General features: G+C 33.5%; 1 protein-coding gene across 3 annotated transcripts in view; it reads right to left on the reverse strand.

The window, feature by feature from the left end:
* Nucleotides 1–339: 339 nt before the first annotated feature.
* Nucleotides 340–17,030, reverse strand: part of LOC114326442 (U1 small nuclear ribonucleoprotein 70 kDa) — a 58,135-nt gene continuing 41,444 nt past the window's right edge. For all 3 annotated transcript variants that reach the window (XM_028274816.2, XM_028274850.2, XM_028274841.2), the window contains one exon: nucleotides 340–4,225. In XM_028274816.2, coding sequence (XP_028130617.1) covers nucleotides 4,035–4,225 — 191 coding nt within the window. In that variant the 3' untranslated portion in view covers nucleotides 340–4,034. The remainder of the gene's footprint in view (nucleotides 4,226–17,030) is intronic.

The following is a 17,030-nucleotide window of genomic DNA, read 5'->3' on the forward strand; positions in this document are numbered from 1 at the left end:
AACGAGTGGCCTACATTGCAGAAGCAATGTCACCCATTTACGTAATGTAAACAGTACATGTAAATAATATTTGTTTGAGACTTTTAAAAATTAAATCGATATGGATTACCCTTATTCTTTTTATGCTAATATAAATCCTGTACACTTAGCTAAGTTGAGCTTAAGATCTGTTGGTGCGATCACGCATAAGTATTGTTAGCTTGAGTTGAGCTTGTCTAAATGTTTTTAAAAATACAGCAGAAAATCGAAAGGCTATAGTACATGAAATATAGACTATTACTAAACCACTAAACAGAAATACTGTTTGGTGGTTTTGTAGGACAAATAAGAATAAAGAAGTACACGATTTCTTTTAGTTTTATTTTAAATCACAATAGCTATATATTTAAGCTAACATACCAAAATGTATATTAAACAGCCTATATAGGTACTATATAGTGGAGTAAAGTACAAAAAGATAATTCAAGAAAGTGCAAAATAAATAAAATAATATCAATCCTTACATTTTTTAAATAGGAAACTCTTGTAAATAAAAAAAGGATACACGATAACGTTTTATACATGTTTAATCAACCATTTATACAAAATAATTACCTCCATTAATAAAAAGAAATTAATAACCATATTAATCACTATAAGATTTAAAAACCGGTAATTGTGGTATTTTTAAACTGTTAAAGATTTATATTTAACGTTTATACTTCATTTTCATAAGTGTGGGAAGATCTGAACATTTGCCTTAGAAATGCTGTTGAAAATTGTTTACTGTAACCGTAAGTCCTTTTTGAGTAATTGCATATTTTATTATAAGCAGCAATTCATTCAAAAAAGACCTGGTGCAGTGTTTTACACGGCTTGCGGACGCAGCGAGTGAATTAGGACTTGTGGTAAACGAGGAAAAAACCATATATATGTTGGTTTCTAAAAACTTACGAAACATCCAACAGAGAATTAAAGTCAACAACCATACCTTTGAGTAAGTCAAAGAAGTCAAACATCTTGGATCGCTAGTAAACACAACAAGCTACGAAATAAAAAGACGCATAGCAAACACAACTAGTTACAGTCTCCAGAAACATTTAAAAAAAAATTAAAATATAAAACCTGCAGTAAAGCTCAATATACAGGGTGTCCCAGAAAATAGTGCTTTCCTTAAAGGTATAGGTAGAAGGCACAATGTAGAGCAAAAAACTCATAACATTTTTTTCTAAATTTATCCGTTTGACCAAAAAACGAAAATTCATTTTGATATGCAAATTGAAGTCTGGCAACAACGCGTAACTCAAAAATCTAAAGATTAACAAAGTAGGTTTGTAGGTCAGTTGCATCTGGTAGGTAAAATAATGTAAATATCAACCAAACCCATATCCATTATTTTGCAGGTAGGTACCTACGATGTCAACAACCCCAAAAACCACACCTCAAGTAAATAAACAAGGGGTTATTAGGTTAAATTTCCACAGTCACAGCAAGTTCTTCTAGGCTACGTTGCCATGTCATTCAAATTTATGAAAATAAAAATTCACTTATATGGAGAACAATGTAATTTTTTTCTTGGAAACGGTTAACTTAATTAAAAAAAAAAAAGAAAAAAATGTTATAGGACTTTTTATTCTAAATTGTGTATTATATCCATACCTTAAAGGAACGCACTATTTTCGGGGACACCCAGTATACAAGACCTTAATAAGACCGGTTTTGATATATGGGGCTGTAACGTAGATCTTATTTCAAAATAATGAAAGAGTTCTTGGTCTTTTTTACAAAAAAATTCTTACGATAGAAAGATTTTTGGGGCCTAAATGAAAATGGGCTATGGCGTCGAAGATACAACTTTGAACTATATCAGTTATACAACGATCCAGATATTGTGAAATTCGTTAAAGAGCAGAGACTTAGATGGGCTGGACACATTGCTAGGATGTCAGATCAGGAGGAGATTAGGGCCCGTTCTCATGACAGGCGCTTAACGCTCGATTTAAGGCGCTTAACGCGCGATCTCAAGTAAAATGTATGTAGTTGTAATCGCGTGTTATCAAAACGCGCAATAAGCGCCTGTCATGAGAACGGGGCCTAATGCACGAGGAGATTAACATTTTCAAAATCAGAGGGCACAAGAAGTAGAGGAAACCACGAAGAAGATGGATTGATGATGTGGAAGAAGACCAAAAGATTCTAGGGGTCAGAAGATGGAGGGAAGTTGCCAGGAATCGACAGAAGTGGCGGCTTCTTTGTGAGCAGGCCAAGATCCACAACGGATTGTCGAGCCACTTATGATGATGATGAATTCATTCAAAAAAAATCGTAAGCCAAAGGAAACATTTTTAACAGCTTTTCCATTGTTTAATTTCCTTTAGACTTAGCAGCGCTTTAAGCCAGTGGTTCTTATGATAAATAATTTTATACCTCCAATTTGCAGAAAATTAACAATTTTTTTTAATTTCATATTTTTTCATAATAATCATGTAATTTAATTAATAATATTAGCGTTTGTAACCCTCCCAGCGAATAGATCTTGTTTTAAACTATTTCATACAATAATTGAAAAACGTTAACAACTCCCAGAAATATGAAATGACATAAATATGGTGACTGTCCACAGTTAATATTTTCTGAAAATATCTAAATTTCGAAGTCATCCTACTGTGACGCGCACCGGTATTTTTTTTTACTTTTACTATACATCCAAACACAATCAATTTTTGATATTCTATATTTTTAAAGTAAAATGTAAAATCACCCCCTTTACTCCACTAAATGGATCAAAATACACAATAATGTACAAAGTTTCCTTAACCATTTTGCTACAATTTGGAGACATTCAAGTTTTTTATATGTATGGTTAAACATATTTTTTAAAGAGAAAGTGAATGACTGCGATCGGTTTGGATTCAGAGCCGGCATGGGAACGAGAGAGCCATCTTTAATTTATTAGTTCTAGTCCAAAAATGCTACGACCAACAAAAATATATATTTTATATGCTTCACAAACTTTGAAAAAGCATTTGACAGCGTAAGGCACGACCTACTATTAGAATGTGTGCACGGTTTAGATGGGAATGACACCAAACTACTTAAAAACTTGTACTGGAACCAAAACGCCAAAGTTAGAAGGGAGTTAGACAAGGATGTGTTCTGTCACCCCTGCTATTTAATCTTTACTTCAAGTTTCTGTTTAAAGGGGCACTGGAGGTCAGAAAATTTACTAAAATTTAAATTAAAGCTGGAGGGTCAAATACTAGAACAAGTGACGAAGTTTAAATATCTAGGCCTCACAATATCTAGCTACGGAAAGTCGAAACAGAGCCGCAAGTTGCCTGAATGAAACAGTATGGAGAAATAAAAATATCAGAAAAGAAATGAAAGGCAGAAAGCCCTGACACACAGAGGACAAAATCAAAAAGAATGCTAGAAACAACAGAGATAAAAATCCTTCGAAAAATCGATGGTAAGTCGCTATGGGGCAGAGACGTACAGATATACGACGGAGATCCAAGGTGGAGAAAATTAATAACTGGGTAAGAAACACAAGAGTAGAATGGAATGACTACACAGGCCGAATAACAACAGAGTAGTAAGGACAGCGAGAGGCAATTCCCCAATGAGAAGATGATCAGTGGGAAGACCAAAAAATCGATGGAACAACAACTTAGTGAGGCACATTGAAAAAACAGACAGCCATGACTACACAAAAAGTAGAAGAAGAGAAGAAATTGGGCGTCTAATTCATTTTACACCCAATTGATGCATTTAAAAAAAAATCGAGACACGAATCTTCTAACAACTTTTTGTGCGGTTTCCACTTTGCTCCATACTACATGGCATTTTCGCGGCAAATTTGAACAAGCATTTGGTAATAAATTACATTATTTTTATTGAAAAACTTCTTTTAGTTAAGACTGTACACTGTTTTGAGTTGCACACTATTTTTGTACCGAACCTTTTAATAATTACTCAGCAAATAATTTAGATAAAAAAATGTTCTTTCCCTAAATTATAGCAAAATGGTTGTTCGTCTTACACTAAAGGCAAAGTTATCGGTTATAACTGCTAAATCCTAATCCTACGCCTCTCATCGTATGCGTGGTGGTTCGCGCTACCTCGTATTGTTGCTCCATAGCGTTAAACATCTCGTCTTGTTTCTTGAGGACCTCCGTCGTGGAATTGCTGCCTTCGCTTGGCGTTTTTATGCCCATCAATCTCTTAAATTTATTGGCTACTTTACCTGCAAAAAAATTAACTGTTTAGTTGTGCTAAAGCTAAAAATATGTCTTCGCAAAATGTATACCTAACAATTTCCCAAATATTTATATTTCGTGGATTTACGTGAATAACGTTTTCTCAGGTAGGTGGATAGGTAGAAGGGGATCTATCGAATGACCACCAAAGTCTCCAGATTTGACTCTCTTGGACTTTTTATAGGAATATTTGAAGAGCAAAGTGTATTAAAGTCGATCGATTAGTGTAGAAGAGTTGAAGGAGTGCATCAGAACGGAAATTGAAAGTCAAGTCAAGTCATCCAAAAAGGTTAGGAGAGAATTTAAATTGCTGAAGGTTATTAATTTCAATATTTATTATAATTTAATTGTACTACACTAAACATTTATTTGTTAATTATAAGTTAATTGTATTAATAAAGCAAAGATTTTGGGTAATCCTGTACAAATAAATATTCGAATGATACGTCGTTGCAAAGCCGATTAGGAGACCTTTCAAATGAGGAGTACCGTCACAACGGTTTGTATTTAGAAAATCGTCGATTACGTCATTACGCCAACACTGGCAACATAATATCTAACGTAAACAGTGATAAGCGTGTTAATAACCGACAAAATAACACAAAAGGAGGAAAACATAATGCGTTGTGAAATAGAAAGAGATGAAACTAGTAAAGGTGTAAAATTATCGATAGGAACGTATAAATTTACATTATATTACATAGTTTCCCACCTTTAGACGTTTGTGACAGGAGATTTTTATAAAATTCTCGTGTTACAGTGACAGTTGTCCGCCGATACGTCTAAAGGTGGGAAACTATGTAACATATTGTCAATTTATAGATTCCTTCGATATAGTTTTACACCTCTACTAGTTTCATGTCGTTCTATTTCACAATGCACTACGTTTTCCATCTTTTGAGTTATTTTGCCGGTTATTAGCACGCTCATCACTGTATATAGCAATTGATGGCCATTCAAAAATGAAAGTTGACGTATATTAAGATTTTTTTAAAATCGTGTACTGTGTATAGCTATCAACAAGACAGCAAGAATCACTAATGGATGTGTACTACTAAAACACCTCTCGATGATCAACAACCCACAGCATAAAGACTCGAAATCATTAATCTTTCTGGTCAAATCAACCCATCTACAACATCCAGTAGAAAGAAATTTTCTTTCTAAATGGAAAGAAGCTACTCCTCAACATCTGGAATCGCCTGGAATTCTGAACTTTCTTTTCATGTACCATATTCTTTCAGAACGTTGGTTACCATCATAGCTATCTTAATTTTATTCATTGCCATCCTAAATAGCATGCTTGTATCAACACCATACTAATCTCGCAAGTTCTTCGTCCTGTACTGCGTTTGCCTGCTATTCTCCCTTGCTGGGAGTCTGAACGTCCAAGTGTAAAACCAAACTGGAAAAATAAGCACTAATATCTGCTGACTCAGAAGACCCGTTGCAAGATCTAGCACTTCTACTTATTTGCTCCTCTGTTGGAGAAACCCTACGCCGTACCTTTGCATGCAAATTACACGACCATTCAGACCACACTAGTTTTGATGAACAAAATTTGATTTGACCGAATTGGAACAGAAAGAGATTTCAAAAAAGTTTAACTAAGTTTTTAATCTAATAGCACATAAAATTATTTCTAAAATACCATTTTATATCCTACCAGATTAAAAACAAAGGAAAACCTTCTCTGATTACACCATCCATCATCATTGCATTTCTCCACACAATTCTATCTTGGGTCATATCAATGTTAATCCCCTTTACCAACATGTCCTGCCTAATCGTCTCCCCCCGCGTCTTCTTTGGTCTTCCTCTCCTACTTTTTTGGGATCAATTGGTGCCAAACCTAATCTTACCCTAATATACCTATTTTAATTTTATCCTTTTTTGTCACTCCACTCATCCATCTAAGCATTCTTATTTCCGCCACATGCATTCGTTGTTCCTCTTTCTTCTTCACTGCCCAACATTCAGTTCCGTACACCATAGCCGGTCTTATGGCTGTTTTATAGAATTTTACCTTCAGCTTCATTGGAATTTTTCTGTCACACAACACACCACTCGCTTCTTTCCACTTCATCCATCCAGCCCTAATTCTACTGCATGCATCTCCATCTATATCTCCATTACTCTGTACTACCGATCCCAGGTACTTAAAACTATTGCTTTATACCAGCGGTTCTCAATCTGTGGTACATGTACCACTGGTGGTACATTTCATTTTTTGAGGTGGTACACAAAACGCAAAAACAGCCAAAATCAGCACCAGTATTATAGGTATATAGTATTATAGTATATTAGATCACCTAGTTAGATATGCATTTCAGTTAGGTGGTACCAAAAATAATAAAAAGTATTTGGTGGTACATGATACAAAAAGATTGAGAACCGCTGCTTTATACAATCAGTTCACCATCCACAGATACCATTTTATTTGTAGTAACTCCATTTTTAAATGAACATTCCAAATACTCTGTTTTTGTCCTACTAAGTTTTAAAGCTCAGATATCGAAGATAATTGAAAACTTCTATACTGAATTATACCATTCAAAAAACGATCCCTCCGACTGTTCAAAGCAAAATCTGAAAAGGCAAATGACAAACGTAAACTCTGAATTAATGCCCGAAATAAGCGAAGCAGAAATAGAAAATGCACTTAAAGAAATGAAAAGAAATAAAGCACCGGGTAACGATGGAATTCTGGCAGAAATGCTGAAAGACGGCGGTGAAGAAGTTATCAGATACCTAAAAATACTTTTCAATAAATGCCTATTTGAAGGAAACATACCAAAGGAATGGAATACTGCTAACACAATCTTAATACACAAAAAAGGTGACAATACAGATCTGAAAAATTATCGTCCAATATCACTACTATCACAACTTTATAAAACATTCACAAAAATAATTACAAATAGATTGACAACAAAGTTCGATGTATATCAACCAGCAGAACAAGCCGGTTTTAGAAAAGGCTTCAGTACATGCGACCATCTTCACACACTAAAGATCCTAATGGAAAAAGTTAACGAGTACAACTTACCAATCTACTTAGCATTTATAGATTACGAAAAAGCTTTTGACAGCATAGAATTATGGGCTATTGAGGAAGCACTGGTCAATAGCAGAATCGATTCTAGATATAGGATATTAATACATAATATATACAAACATGCTGAAATGGTAGTCACGATGGATAACGACATGAAAACTAGGCCAATCAAAATCAACCGAGGAGTAAGACAGGGAGACACCATATCTCCAAAACTATTTACTGCCGCACTTGAAGACATCTTTAAATCATTAAATTGGGAAACAAAGGGACTCTCGATAAATGGAAAGTATTTAAACCACCTAAGATATGCAGATGACGTGGTACTAATAGCCGACAGCTGGAAAGAACTGAAGGTGATGATCGATGAGCTTCATAGAGAATCCTTAAAAAAAGGACTAAAAATGAACTTGAGCAAAACTAAGCTAATGTCGAACAAAGATGATCAACCAACGATAACCATCCAAGGAACAAAAGTGGAACATGTAAAAGAATATATATATCTAGGTCAGAATATCAAGGTAAACAAAGAAAATCAAACTACCGAAATAAGCAGACGAGTAAGAATGGGATGGGCTGCATTCGGAAAACTCTCATATATACTAAAAGACAAAAAGATACCACAATACCTTCGAACCAAAGTGTTCGATTCTTGTATCCTTCCCGTTCTCACTTACGGAGCTCAAACCTGGACATTCACAAAAATGAACATGGACAAGATTAGAAAAACTCAAAGAGCCATGGAACGACAGATGCTTGGTATCTCACTAATAGATCGGCAAACAAACGAAGCAACCCGAAACAAAACAAAAGTAAGGGATGCCGTGGAACAAGCGGCTAAATTAAAATGGAAATGGGCTGGACACAACGAACGTCTCGAAAATGGTAGATGGAGCAAGGAAGTTGGAAACTGGCGACCGTACGAAGCGAAGAGACCAAGAGGAAGACATCAAATGCGCTGGAGCTGGAGCGATGACATCAGAAGAGTCGCAGGACCAATGTGGAAACGCCTCACACACAACAGAGATGAATGGCGAGAAATGGGAGAGGCCTTTATTCGACATTTCGAATAGAAAAAAGGCTATAAAAAAAAAGTTTTAAACCTTTTTCCTCCAGAGCTTGCCTCCACTGTTCCAGTTTTTGTTCTACGTCTCTTTCACTATTTCCTACTAACACGACATCATCAGCATACATTAAGCACCATGGAATGTTACCCTATAGTTTCGCTGTTATCTGGTCCAAAACTAATGAGAATAAATACGGACTAAGGTTACACTCTAGACTCTGGTTACACCATCCGAGGCTTCTAAAAATGCAAGCCATACGGATTCTAAGACTATAAGAAGATGAGAGAATTTTACAATTTATAATTCACATCCCATCTGCTCAGGCGGTAAAGGGCCTAGCCGGGTAAGATGATGAAAAGTGCCCCCAACTCGATTCGAATTCCATATAGGTCACCGTTTAGCATATATAGTGAAACTAACTTTTTGAAATTTTTAGCCCCCTAGGTGGTCATGTGACCCACCTAGAGCCTAATTAGGCTTTTTAAGTTTTTATTTTTTTTATTTCAGCCGCATCGAGAACTAGCGAAAAACTTTAAATAAAAAAGTTGTAAGCTTTAAAAAGTTCTGTCCGAAATTTTTTTTTTTTTTATTTTTGGCGGGAAATTTAAATTTTAGAACGATTTTAAAACTTTAAATGAGTATAAAAAAAATAACTAAGACATTCGTTTTCACGAAAAAAATATATAACGTATATTTTTGCATAATATTTCACCCTGAATTTTTTCAAATTTTTAAAATTGGTGAAATGCACCTTTAAAAATAAAAAACCGCATTTTTTCGGTTTTTTTTTCGTTTTTTGATACAATTTTATATATATTTTTCAAAAAAGGTAATACCGTCACTAGAATAGGTAAAAAACTGAAAAATAATTGGGGTTTGCTTAATAAAAATTTTTTGTAATCCCATCCATTTTCAATACAGGGCGTTGAAGAAAACAAAATGTTACACATTTTTTACGATTTTGCCGAAACTACTGGCAACATTGTAATAAAATTTGGCGAGTTTTACGAGGTAGTTGTTGTGCATTTTTTGACATACAATTAAGAATTTTATATTTATCATTGGCGCATATACGGGTAATAGTCTGAACTTTTTAAAGAAAAAAGATAGTACGCCACTGACATATTTCAAATTAACAATCCTTTTTGAATTCCTCGTTTAATTTGTGACAAAAAATCTATCTTCCTATTTTTTCATACCACGCGCCATTTTTATTCAAAAAATAAAACATCTTAACCCTTACAAAGTATTCGAACTTCTATTAGTAGTTTCTACATCTACATACGTAAACTCGTACGTCCACTATAAAAACTAATTCGAATACTTTGGAAGAGTTAACGATATTTTATTTTTTGCAGCAAAACGGCGCCTCGTATGAAAAAATGATAAGATAGTTTTTTTATCGCAAATTGAATGAGGAATTTAAAAATGATTGTTAATTTGAAATATGTCAGTGGCATACTATCTTTTTTTCTTTGAAAAGTTCAGACCATTACCCCTAAGCGCGCTAATGATGAATATCAAATCCTTAATTGTATGTCAAAACATGCACAATAATTACCTCTTAAAACCCGCCAAGTTTTATTACAATGTTGCCAGTAGTTTCGACAAAATCGTAAAAAATGTGTAAAATTTTGTTTTCTTCAACGCCCTGTATCTTGAAAATGGATGGTGTTACAAAAAATGTTTATTAAGAAAACCCCAATTCTTTTTAAATTTTTTACCTGCTCCAGTGACGGTGTTACCTTTTTTGAAAAATATGTATAAAATTGTATCAAAAAAACGAAAAAAAAAACCGAAAAAATGCGGTTTTTTATTTTTGAAGGGGCGTTTCACCAATTTTAAAAATTTGAAAAAATTCAGGGTGAAATATTATGCAAAAATACACGTTATATATTTTTTTCGTGAAAACGAATGTCTTAGTTATTTTTTTATACTCATTTAAAATTTTAAAATCGTTCTAAAATTTAAATTTCCCGCTAAAAATTAAAAAAGAATGTGTGTGTACTTTGTACGCACGTAAGAAGTTATACTTCTATTATATAATTTTAACGAAGTAATTGTATTCTATTTAAATATTAAACTAACTTTCTTATCTACCACTTTCAAAAAATTTTTATTAAAACAACTAAAAAAAAATGAATCGTAGAGGATTGGAACCCGCGACGTTTCGAACTCTGACCGAACGCTCAACAACTAGACCACCGAGGTCATGTGATTGACACGTACGTTTCGGATATAATTATGAGTGCAGCTGATCTCACTACTACCAACTTTGTTAAATTTCGAAACAGTAATTTCACTTTTATTTAATAATGGTACGGTAAACAATCCTCATTTTTTAATATGTTATTCCTTACAAAAATACCTTTAATTTAAGCACAAATAATTAAAAATCGTAAATTTGGGTCAAAAGTTATTAACTTTTTAAGAATTCCCATAAGGGCCCATGTTAAAACTTAACTTTGACCCTTAATAGTAATTAAACGGCACGGTAAAACATTTTTTAAAAAATCAAGTCTTAGTTTTTTGAAGTAAACTATAACATACTAAAATTTCATGCAAATCCGTAATTCTTTGCCTAAGGTGTAGAACGTCATTAAACTTGTGATATTTTGAAAATTGATCAAATTGTTGTAATTTTGAATTGAAATGATTTAAGTGCACTTTACATCAACAATAAATTGAACAAGAAATTGACAAAGTTATTCAAGGCCAAATTTGACGAGTACAAAATGTATGGTTTGTAAAAGAAAATGAAGGAATTTGATGAAATAGAACAATTGGATATGTTTTATTTTGTCAAATTTCTTTATTTTCTTTTTATTCACGGCAAAATTGGATGTAGAATTGTGTTTTTGTATAAGCCAAATTTGACCTTGAATAACTTGTTGTCAATTTCTTATTCAATTATTGTTGATGTAAAGTGGACTTTAGAATTGAAAAAAAAAATACAACAAAACATATAGTAAGAAAACAATATATTAGGTGAATATTGATGGTAATCAAATTACATAAATAAAAGTATTACATTATTACATACTATGTATTTTGGCAGATCAAACAGGTAGGTTTATACCCATGATACATTAACAATTATTACGTACCTGTTGCTTTTAAAAACTATTTAAAAGTCACTACAATATTATAAACTGTTTTGTTTCTGTCCTCACAACAATAAAACTAATATATTATACATTTGTTTACCTTTACCTTTTCCTCCAAACCACAGCTGTCCTACAGCTGCCATATTGGATAATTTTTGACATGTCATTTGAACATCCAATCAGAACAAAGTTATAATGCGCGTGTGCGCCTGGGTGATGCGTATGCGCCTGGTTTTAACATATAAAAATTCACCCTCATCGCGCGTAAAGAAGTATAACTTCAAAAACAAAAATTTTTTTCGCACAGAACTTTTTAAATCTTACAAATTTTTTATTTAAAGTTTGTCGCTAGTTCTCGATGCGGCTGAGATAAAAAATAAAAACTTAAAAACCCTAATTAGGCTCTAGGTGGGTCACATGACCACCTAGGGGGCTAAAAATTTCAGAAAGTTAGTTTCACTATATATGCTAAACGGTGACCTATATAGAATTCGAATCGAGTTGGGGGCACTTTTCATCACATTACCCGGATAGGCCCTTTCCAGAGAGAATGTTTCCCTTCGTACTTCAAATAGAGTTGAAACCCGAAACTGCAGTCCTATTATATTCTAGTTCAATCAGATAGTACAGCAAGCATCTCTACCAGGATAACACCCCGCTTTTATATCCTGATAGGATATAAAATGGCATTTTATGTGCTATTACAGGGGTGGCCAAACTGTGGCTCGCGAGACACATTTGCCTCTTTGAAGGATTATTTGTGGCTCTCAATAAATGTATCTGAATTACTTTTAATTTTTGTGTTTCAAAATGTCTTAAATTTAAATTCAAAATGTGTAACATCAGGACTTAGACACGGACACCCCTTATCACCGTTGCTATTCAATTTAGCCTTGGAAAATGTATTAAGTAAAATATCATCTGAGCTGACAGGGGGATATGCGAATAGAGAATCAAAACTATTGTTGACCTTTGCTGATGATCTAGATGCAGTCTCTCATTCTACAAGAGACGTGAGAGAGATGTTTTCACAACTCAAGGAAGAAACAGGTAGTCTGGGCCTTAGAATAAATGAAGAGAAATGCTAGCAACCAAAAATCCAAAACCAAGAGTTAGGCAGAACATAACAACTATTAATGGCCACAACTTCGAAATTGTAAAAGGGTTTAAATATCTAGAGGGGGTCATCACAGATAATAACCACATAAAAAGAGGTCTCAGCATGGATAGCTGCGTGAAATAGAGCATTATACTCCCTATGATCATTATTAAGATCTAAGCTGATCAAAGGACAATCTAAATTAAGACTGTGCAAAATGTACATACAAATTATTCGCCCAATTGTTACATATGGAAGCGAAACATGGACTCTACATCAGCGGGAAATAAATATGCTGCTGGTTTTTGAAAGGAAACTTCTCAGAATGATATTTGCCCTTCAAATAAATGGACAGCAAAGTGGAGAAGGCGCCGCAAAGCTGAATTGGTGACTGTGTATTCTACTGAAAACATCGTCAGACAATAAAAGCTAAGATAGGATGGCAGGTCATGTGGTAAGATCAGAGTAAAACAGAGTGTTAAAGACAGTGTTTTTTGAAAGACAGTGGAAGATCAGTAGACCATCCCAGAAAAAGATGGAAGGATGATGAAGAATCGAAGTCTCCTGAATTAGTAAAGCTGCTTGTAGAATTATTTGTATATTTGAAACAACGATGTGAACCATTTTATTTTACTCTAAATTTCGTGAAATCCAAACCCTGAGAGAAGAATTTGATACCTGTTTACACTTTTTAAATAAAATTGTTCAATTGCGGCTCGCGAAAAATTTCAAATTTTGAAGGATGGCTCGGACTATCAATGAGCTTGGCCACCCCTGTGCTATTAGATTAAAAACTTCGCCTAACATTTGGATCGAAAGTTCCGAATGGTAGTGAGTTCGAATCTCACCAGGGTCAGGAATTTTTTCATTTATTATAAATTAATAAATGAAAATAGTTTCTGTTCTTATGGGATCGGTACTCACCGGAGGGACCGCAGACGTTCGGATACAATTAGCGTCTCTTTGCAAAGTAACAAGACACTTACTCAACACACACACTACACATTACACCTGAGTTAGTGATAGTTATACAATTACGTGGCTAAAGGTTCTAGTTAACCAAGGTCAGAATCAGAGAAAGAAAAAAAAAAAGATTAAAAACTTGAACTTTTTTCTATCAGCTGTCACTAGGGCATCCCTGCCATTTCGTTCGTTGCAATCCGTGACTGCACGCGGAGTGTTATCCTGGTTCCGTCAGAGAGAAAAGCATAGATGTATCTCCTGATGAGTAGTGATGTTGAAAAAGTAACTATTCGTTACTAATTACTCGTTACTTACGAATACCGAAAGTAACGATTACTATACAGAGAGACAAATCGTTACTTTGATTACTTCGTTACTTCGTACCAATCGTATTAGAGCGAGTAACGACTATTGTATCTACTTTGATTACTCTGATTACTTCGTACCAATCGTATCAGAGCGAGTAACGACTATTATATCTACAATCAGTACACTTGATTACTTTCTACCAAAAAACAAAGTTTTAAAATTAAATAAGCCCAAAATCCTTTCGAGAACTGATACAGGAAGTTTTGAATTCAATTTAGGTACATCGTAATTTCAAAAATGTTATTTTTAACTATGTTTTTGAGCCTTAAAATTGTAATTTTTCGCTTTTTTTACTTTTAATTTGTTTATAACTCGAAAATGATCAACTTAAGAGAAAAATTACAAAACACCTTTTTTGTTTCGAATGATCCAAAAATCTAAAATCCTAATAGATATCTGCACGGGCCGAAAAAAGTTAATTAGAATTTATAAAAAAAAAGTCATTTTTTAATTACATACTAACTAATTAGTCTGGTCAACATTATATCGGGCACCCCTTGTTTTTTATAATTTTTACAATCATAAATTACATATAAAATTTATGGAAATAAAAGGCAAATATCGAGCAACTAGATTATATCTGCCTTTTATTTCCATAAATTTCAAATATTCGAGCATTCAATCATCTCCTATTTTACATATCAAATCATTTTTATCCATTAAACAGATAGGTGAAGGTCCTTATTATATCGGAATACCTATACAAAATATCTACCTACAGAATACCTATAGAAATACGACTCTCGATATGATTAGCGGTACTCAAATACAAAAGTAATAATAGTCATCAAATTATTTTTATCCCTTAAACAGGTTGGTGAAGGTCGTTGTTATATCGATATACCTATACAAAATACCTACCTACTGAGAAATACAATTCTCGATATGATTACCGGTACTCAAATACAAAAGTAATCATAGTAATCAAAGTAACGAATATTGTAAATGATTACTTTATACAAAATACCTACCTACTGAGAAATACGATTCTCGATATGATTACCGGTACTCAAATACAAAAACGTAACAAAAGTAATCATAGTAATCAAAGTAACGAATACTGTAAATGATTACTTTATAAAAAAGTAACGACTTGTAACGAATACTCGAAAGTAACTATAATCAACATCACTATTAATGAGGGGCTAAGAAGCGGCCTTTCGGGTTGCAACGAAATTGATAATGTTTATTCATTTTTAAAAATATGTCAGCTTGGAAGATGTGGTATTAGGAACAGATTGGTACTTGGAAGAGATTATAGTGCTGTCCAACATTCAGAAATGAGGTGTACCATAAATTCTCCCCCTGAAACTCACAACAAAAATACTGTTGGAGAAAATAATGGCGTGCATAAATATATCGGATGAACAACAAGGATTTAGAAGTGAAAGATCATGTAACGATGCAGTTTTTGTGATACGGCAAATAGCGGAGAAATCATTAGAATATAACAAACGGGCCTTTTTCTGTTTCATAGACCTAGCTAGAGAAAGCGTTTGATAGAAACCAATAATTAAAAGACATGATACACTTACTATATCACAAAAATGTACCACTGGATATCACAAAACTGACAGAAAACATATATGTAAGAAATAAAATAGAAATGAAAGTCAATGGAATAATAACAGAACCCATAGAAACAAACACAGGAATCAGGCAAGGAGATTCACTAAGCCCTCTACTGTTGTTGGATGCAATAATAAAACAAGTGAAGAAAAAAAAGAGGGTAGAAAATGAGCGATAGAGAGATAAAAATACTCTGTTACGCCTATGACACCGTGTTAGTAGCAGAGTGTGAAGACGACCTATAAAGATTACTGCACGAATTCAGCATTAACGCAAAAGAAATGAATATGAAAATATCAGCAAAAAAAAAACAGAAAGCTTAGTAATAGCCAAAGAACCTATAAGATGCAAATTGGAGTTAGACAATCAAATTATACAACAAGTAATGACTTTCAAATACCTGGGAATTAATTTATCAGCAGACAACAATATCGAAGAAGAGGGAAAATACCAAATAATTAAAGCCAGTAGAACGGCCGGATGCCTAAACGACACAATTTGGAAAAACAAACACCTAAGATTGGAAACAAAGGGCCGAATATACTGGGTTGGGATAAAGTATGGAACCAAGCAAATATCTTTAAAACGAAAAAACAATGTTTATGAAACTTTGCATGCAAGTACAGTGACGCAAAAGGCATCTGTTGCCATATTTTTTGTTACTACTCCACTTCAGGTTTCACCGGAAATAACCTTAACTTATTTAATTTAAATGGTACACCCTGTATATTTTTGCGGATTTTAAAGTAACTTGTTATTTTTAATTCATACATTGCAAATTTGGTAGAAAAAATTTGTTAAAAAGTGTCTGTAGATAATTTTTTGTATTAATACAATGTAGTAGGAAGTAAACTAGTACCATCTATCTGTAAAAGTTCTTGTTTACATGCAGTGCATGACTTATTTGAATTTAGTTTAGTAGGTAAAACGGCTACTGAACTAATAAATTGACAGAAATAAGTTGTATTAAAAATGGTTCATTTAAGTGAAAAAGATCGTATTGAAATATTAATGATAATCGGTTATGGTGAATTTTCATTTTTTGGAAGTTAATTTTCGTCGAGTTTTTGTCGATGGATTGGACGTAGAGGATTCATAAAATGGCCCGCTCGTTCTCCGGACCTCAACCCGTCAGATTTTTCTTCTTTAGGGTTATCTAAAATCACATGTTTACGTTAGGCGACCAACATGCTTGCAGGATTTGAGACAAAGAATAATTGATGAATGTGAATACGTGGAGAAATCTTGCAAAAAGTGACTCACGAATTTATTTATAGACTTGCACGTAGTCAGGAGGTAAACAGCAGACATTTTCAACATTTGAAATTATTTTTTTTATTTTTAGTATCATTGGTCTAACGTAAATAAATTAACTTATTTTTTAACTGTAAAGAGATTTATTTCTTGTTCTAATAGTTTTTTCTTCCAAATTTGGTATGTATGAATTAAAAATAACAAGTTCTTTTAAAATCCGCAAAAATATACAGGGTGTCCCATTTAAAGTAAATAAGTAAGGGTATTTCCGGTGAAACCGGAAGTGGAGTAGTAATAAAAAATATG

This window comes from Diabrotica virgifera, chromosome 3, assembly GCF_917563875.1.
Source record: "Diabrotica virgifera virgifera chromosome 3, PGI_DIABVI_V3a".
Classification (NCBI taxonomy): Eukaryota; Metazoa; Arthropoda; class Insecta; order Coleoptera; family Chrysomelidae; genus Diabrotica; species Diabrotica virgifera.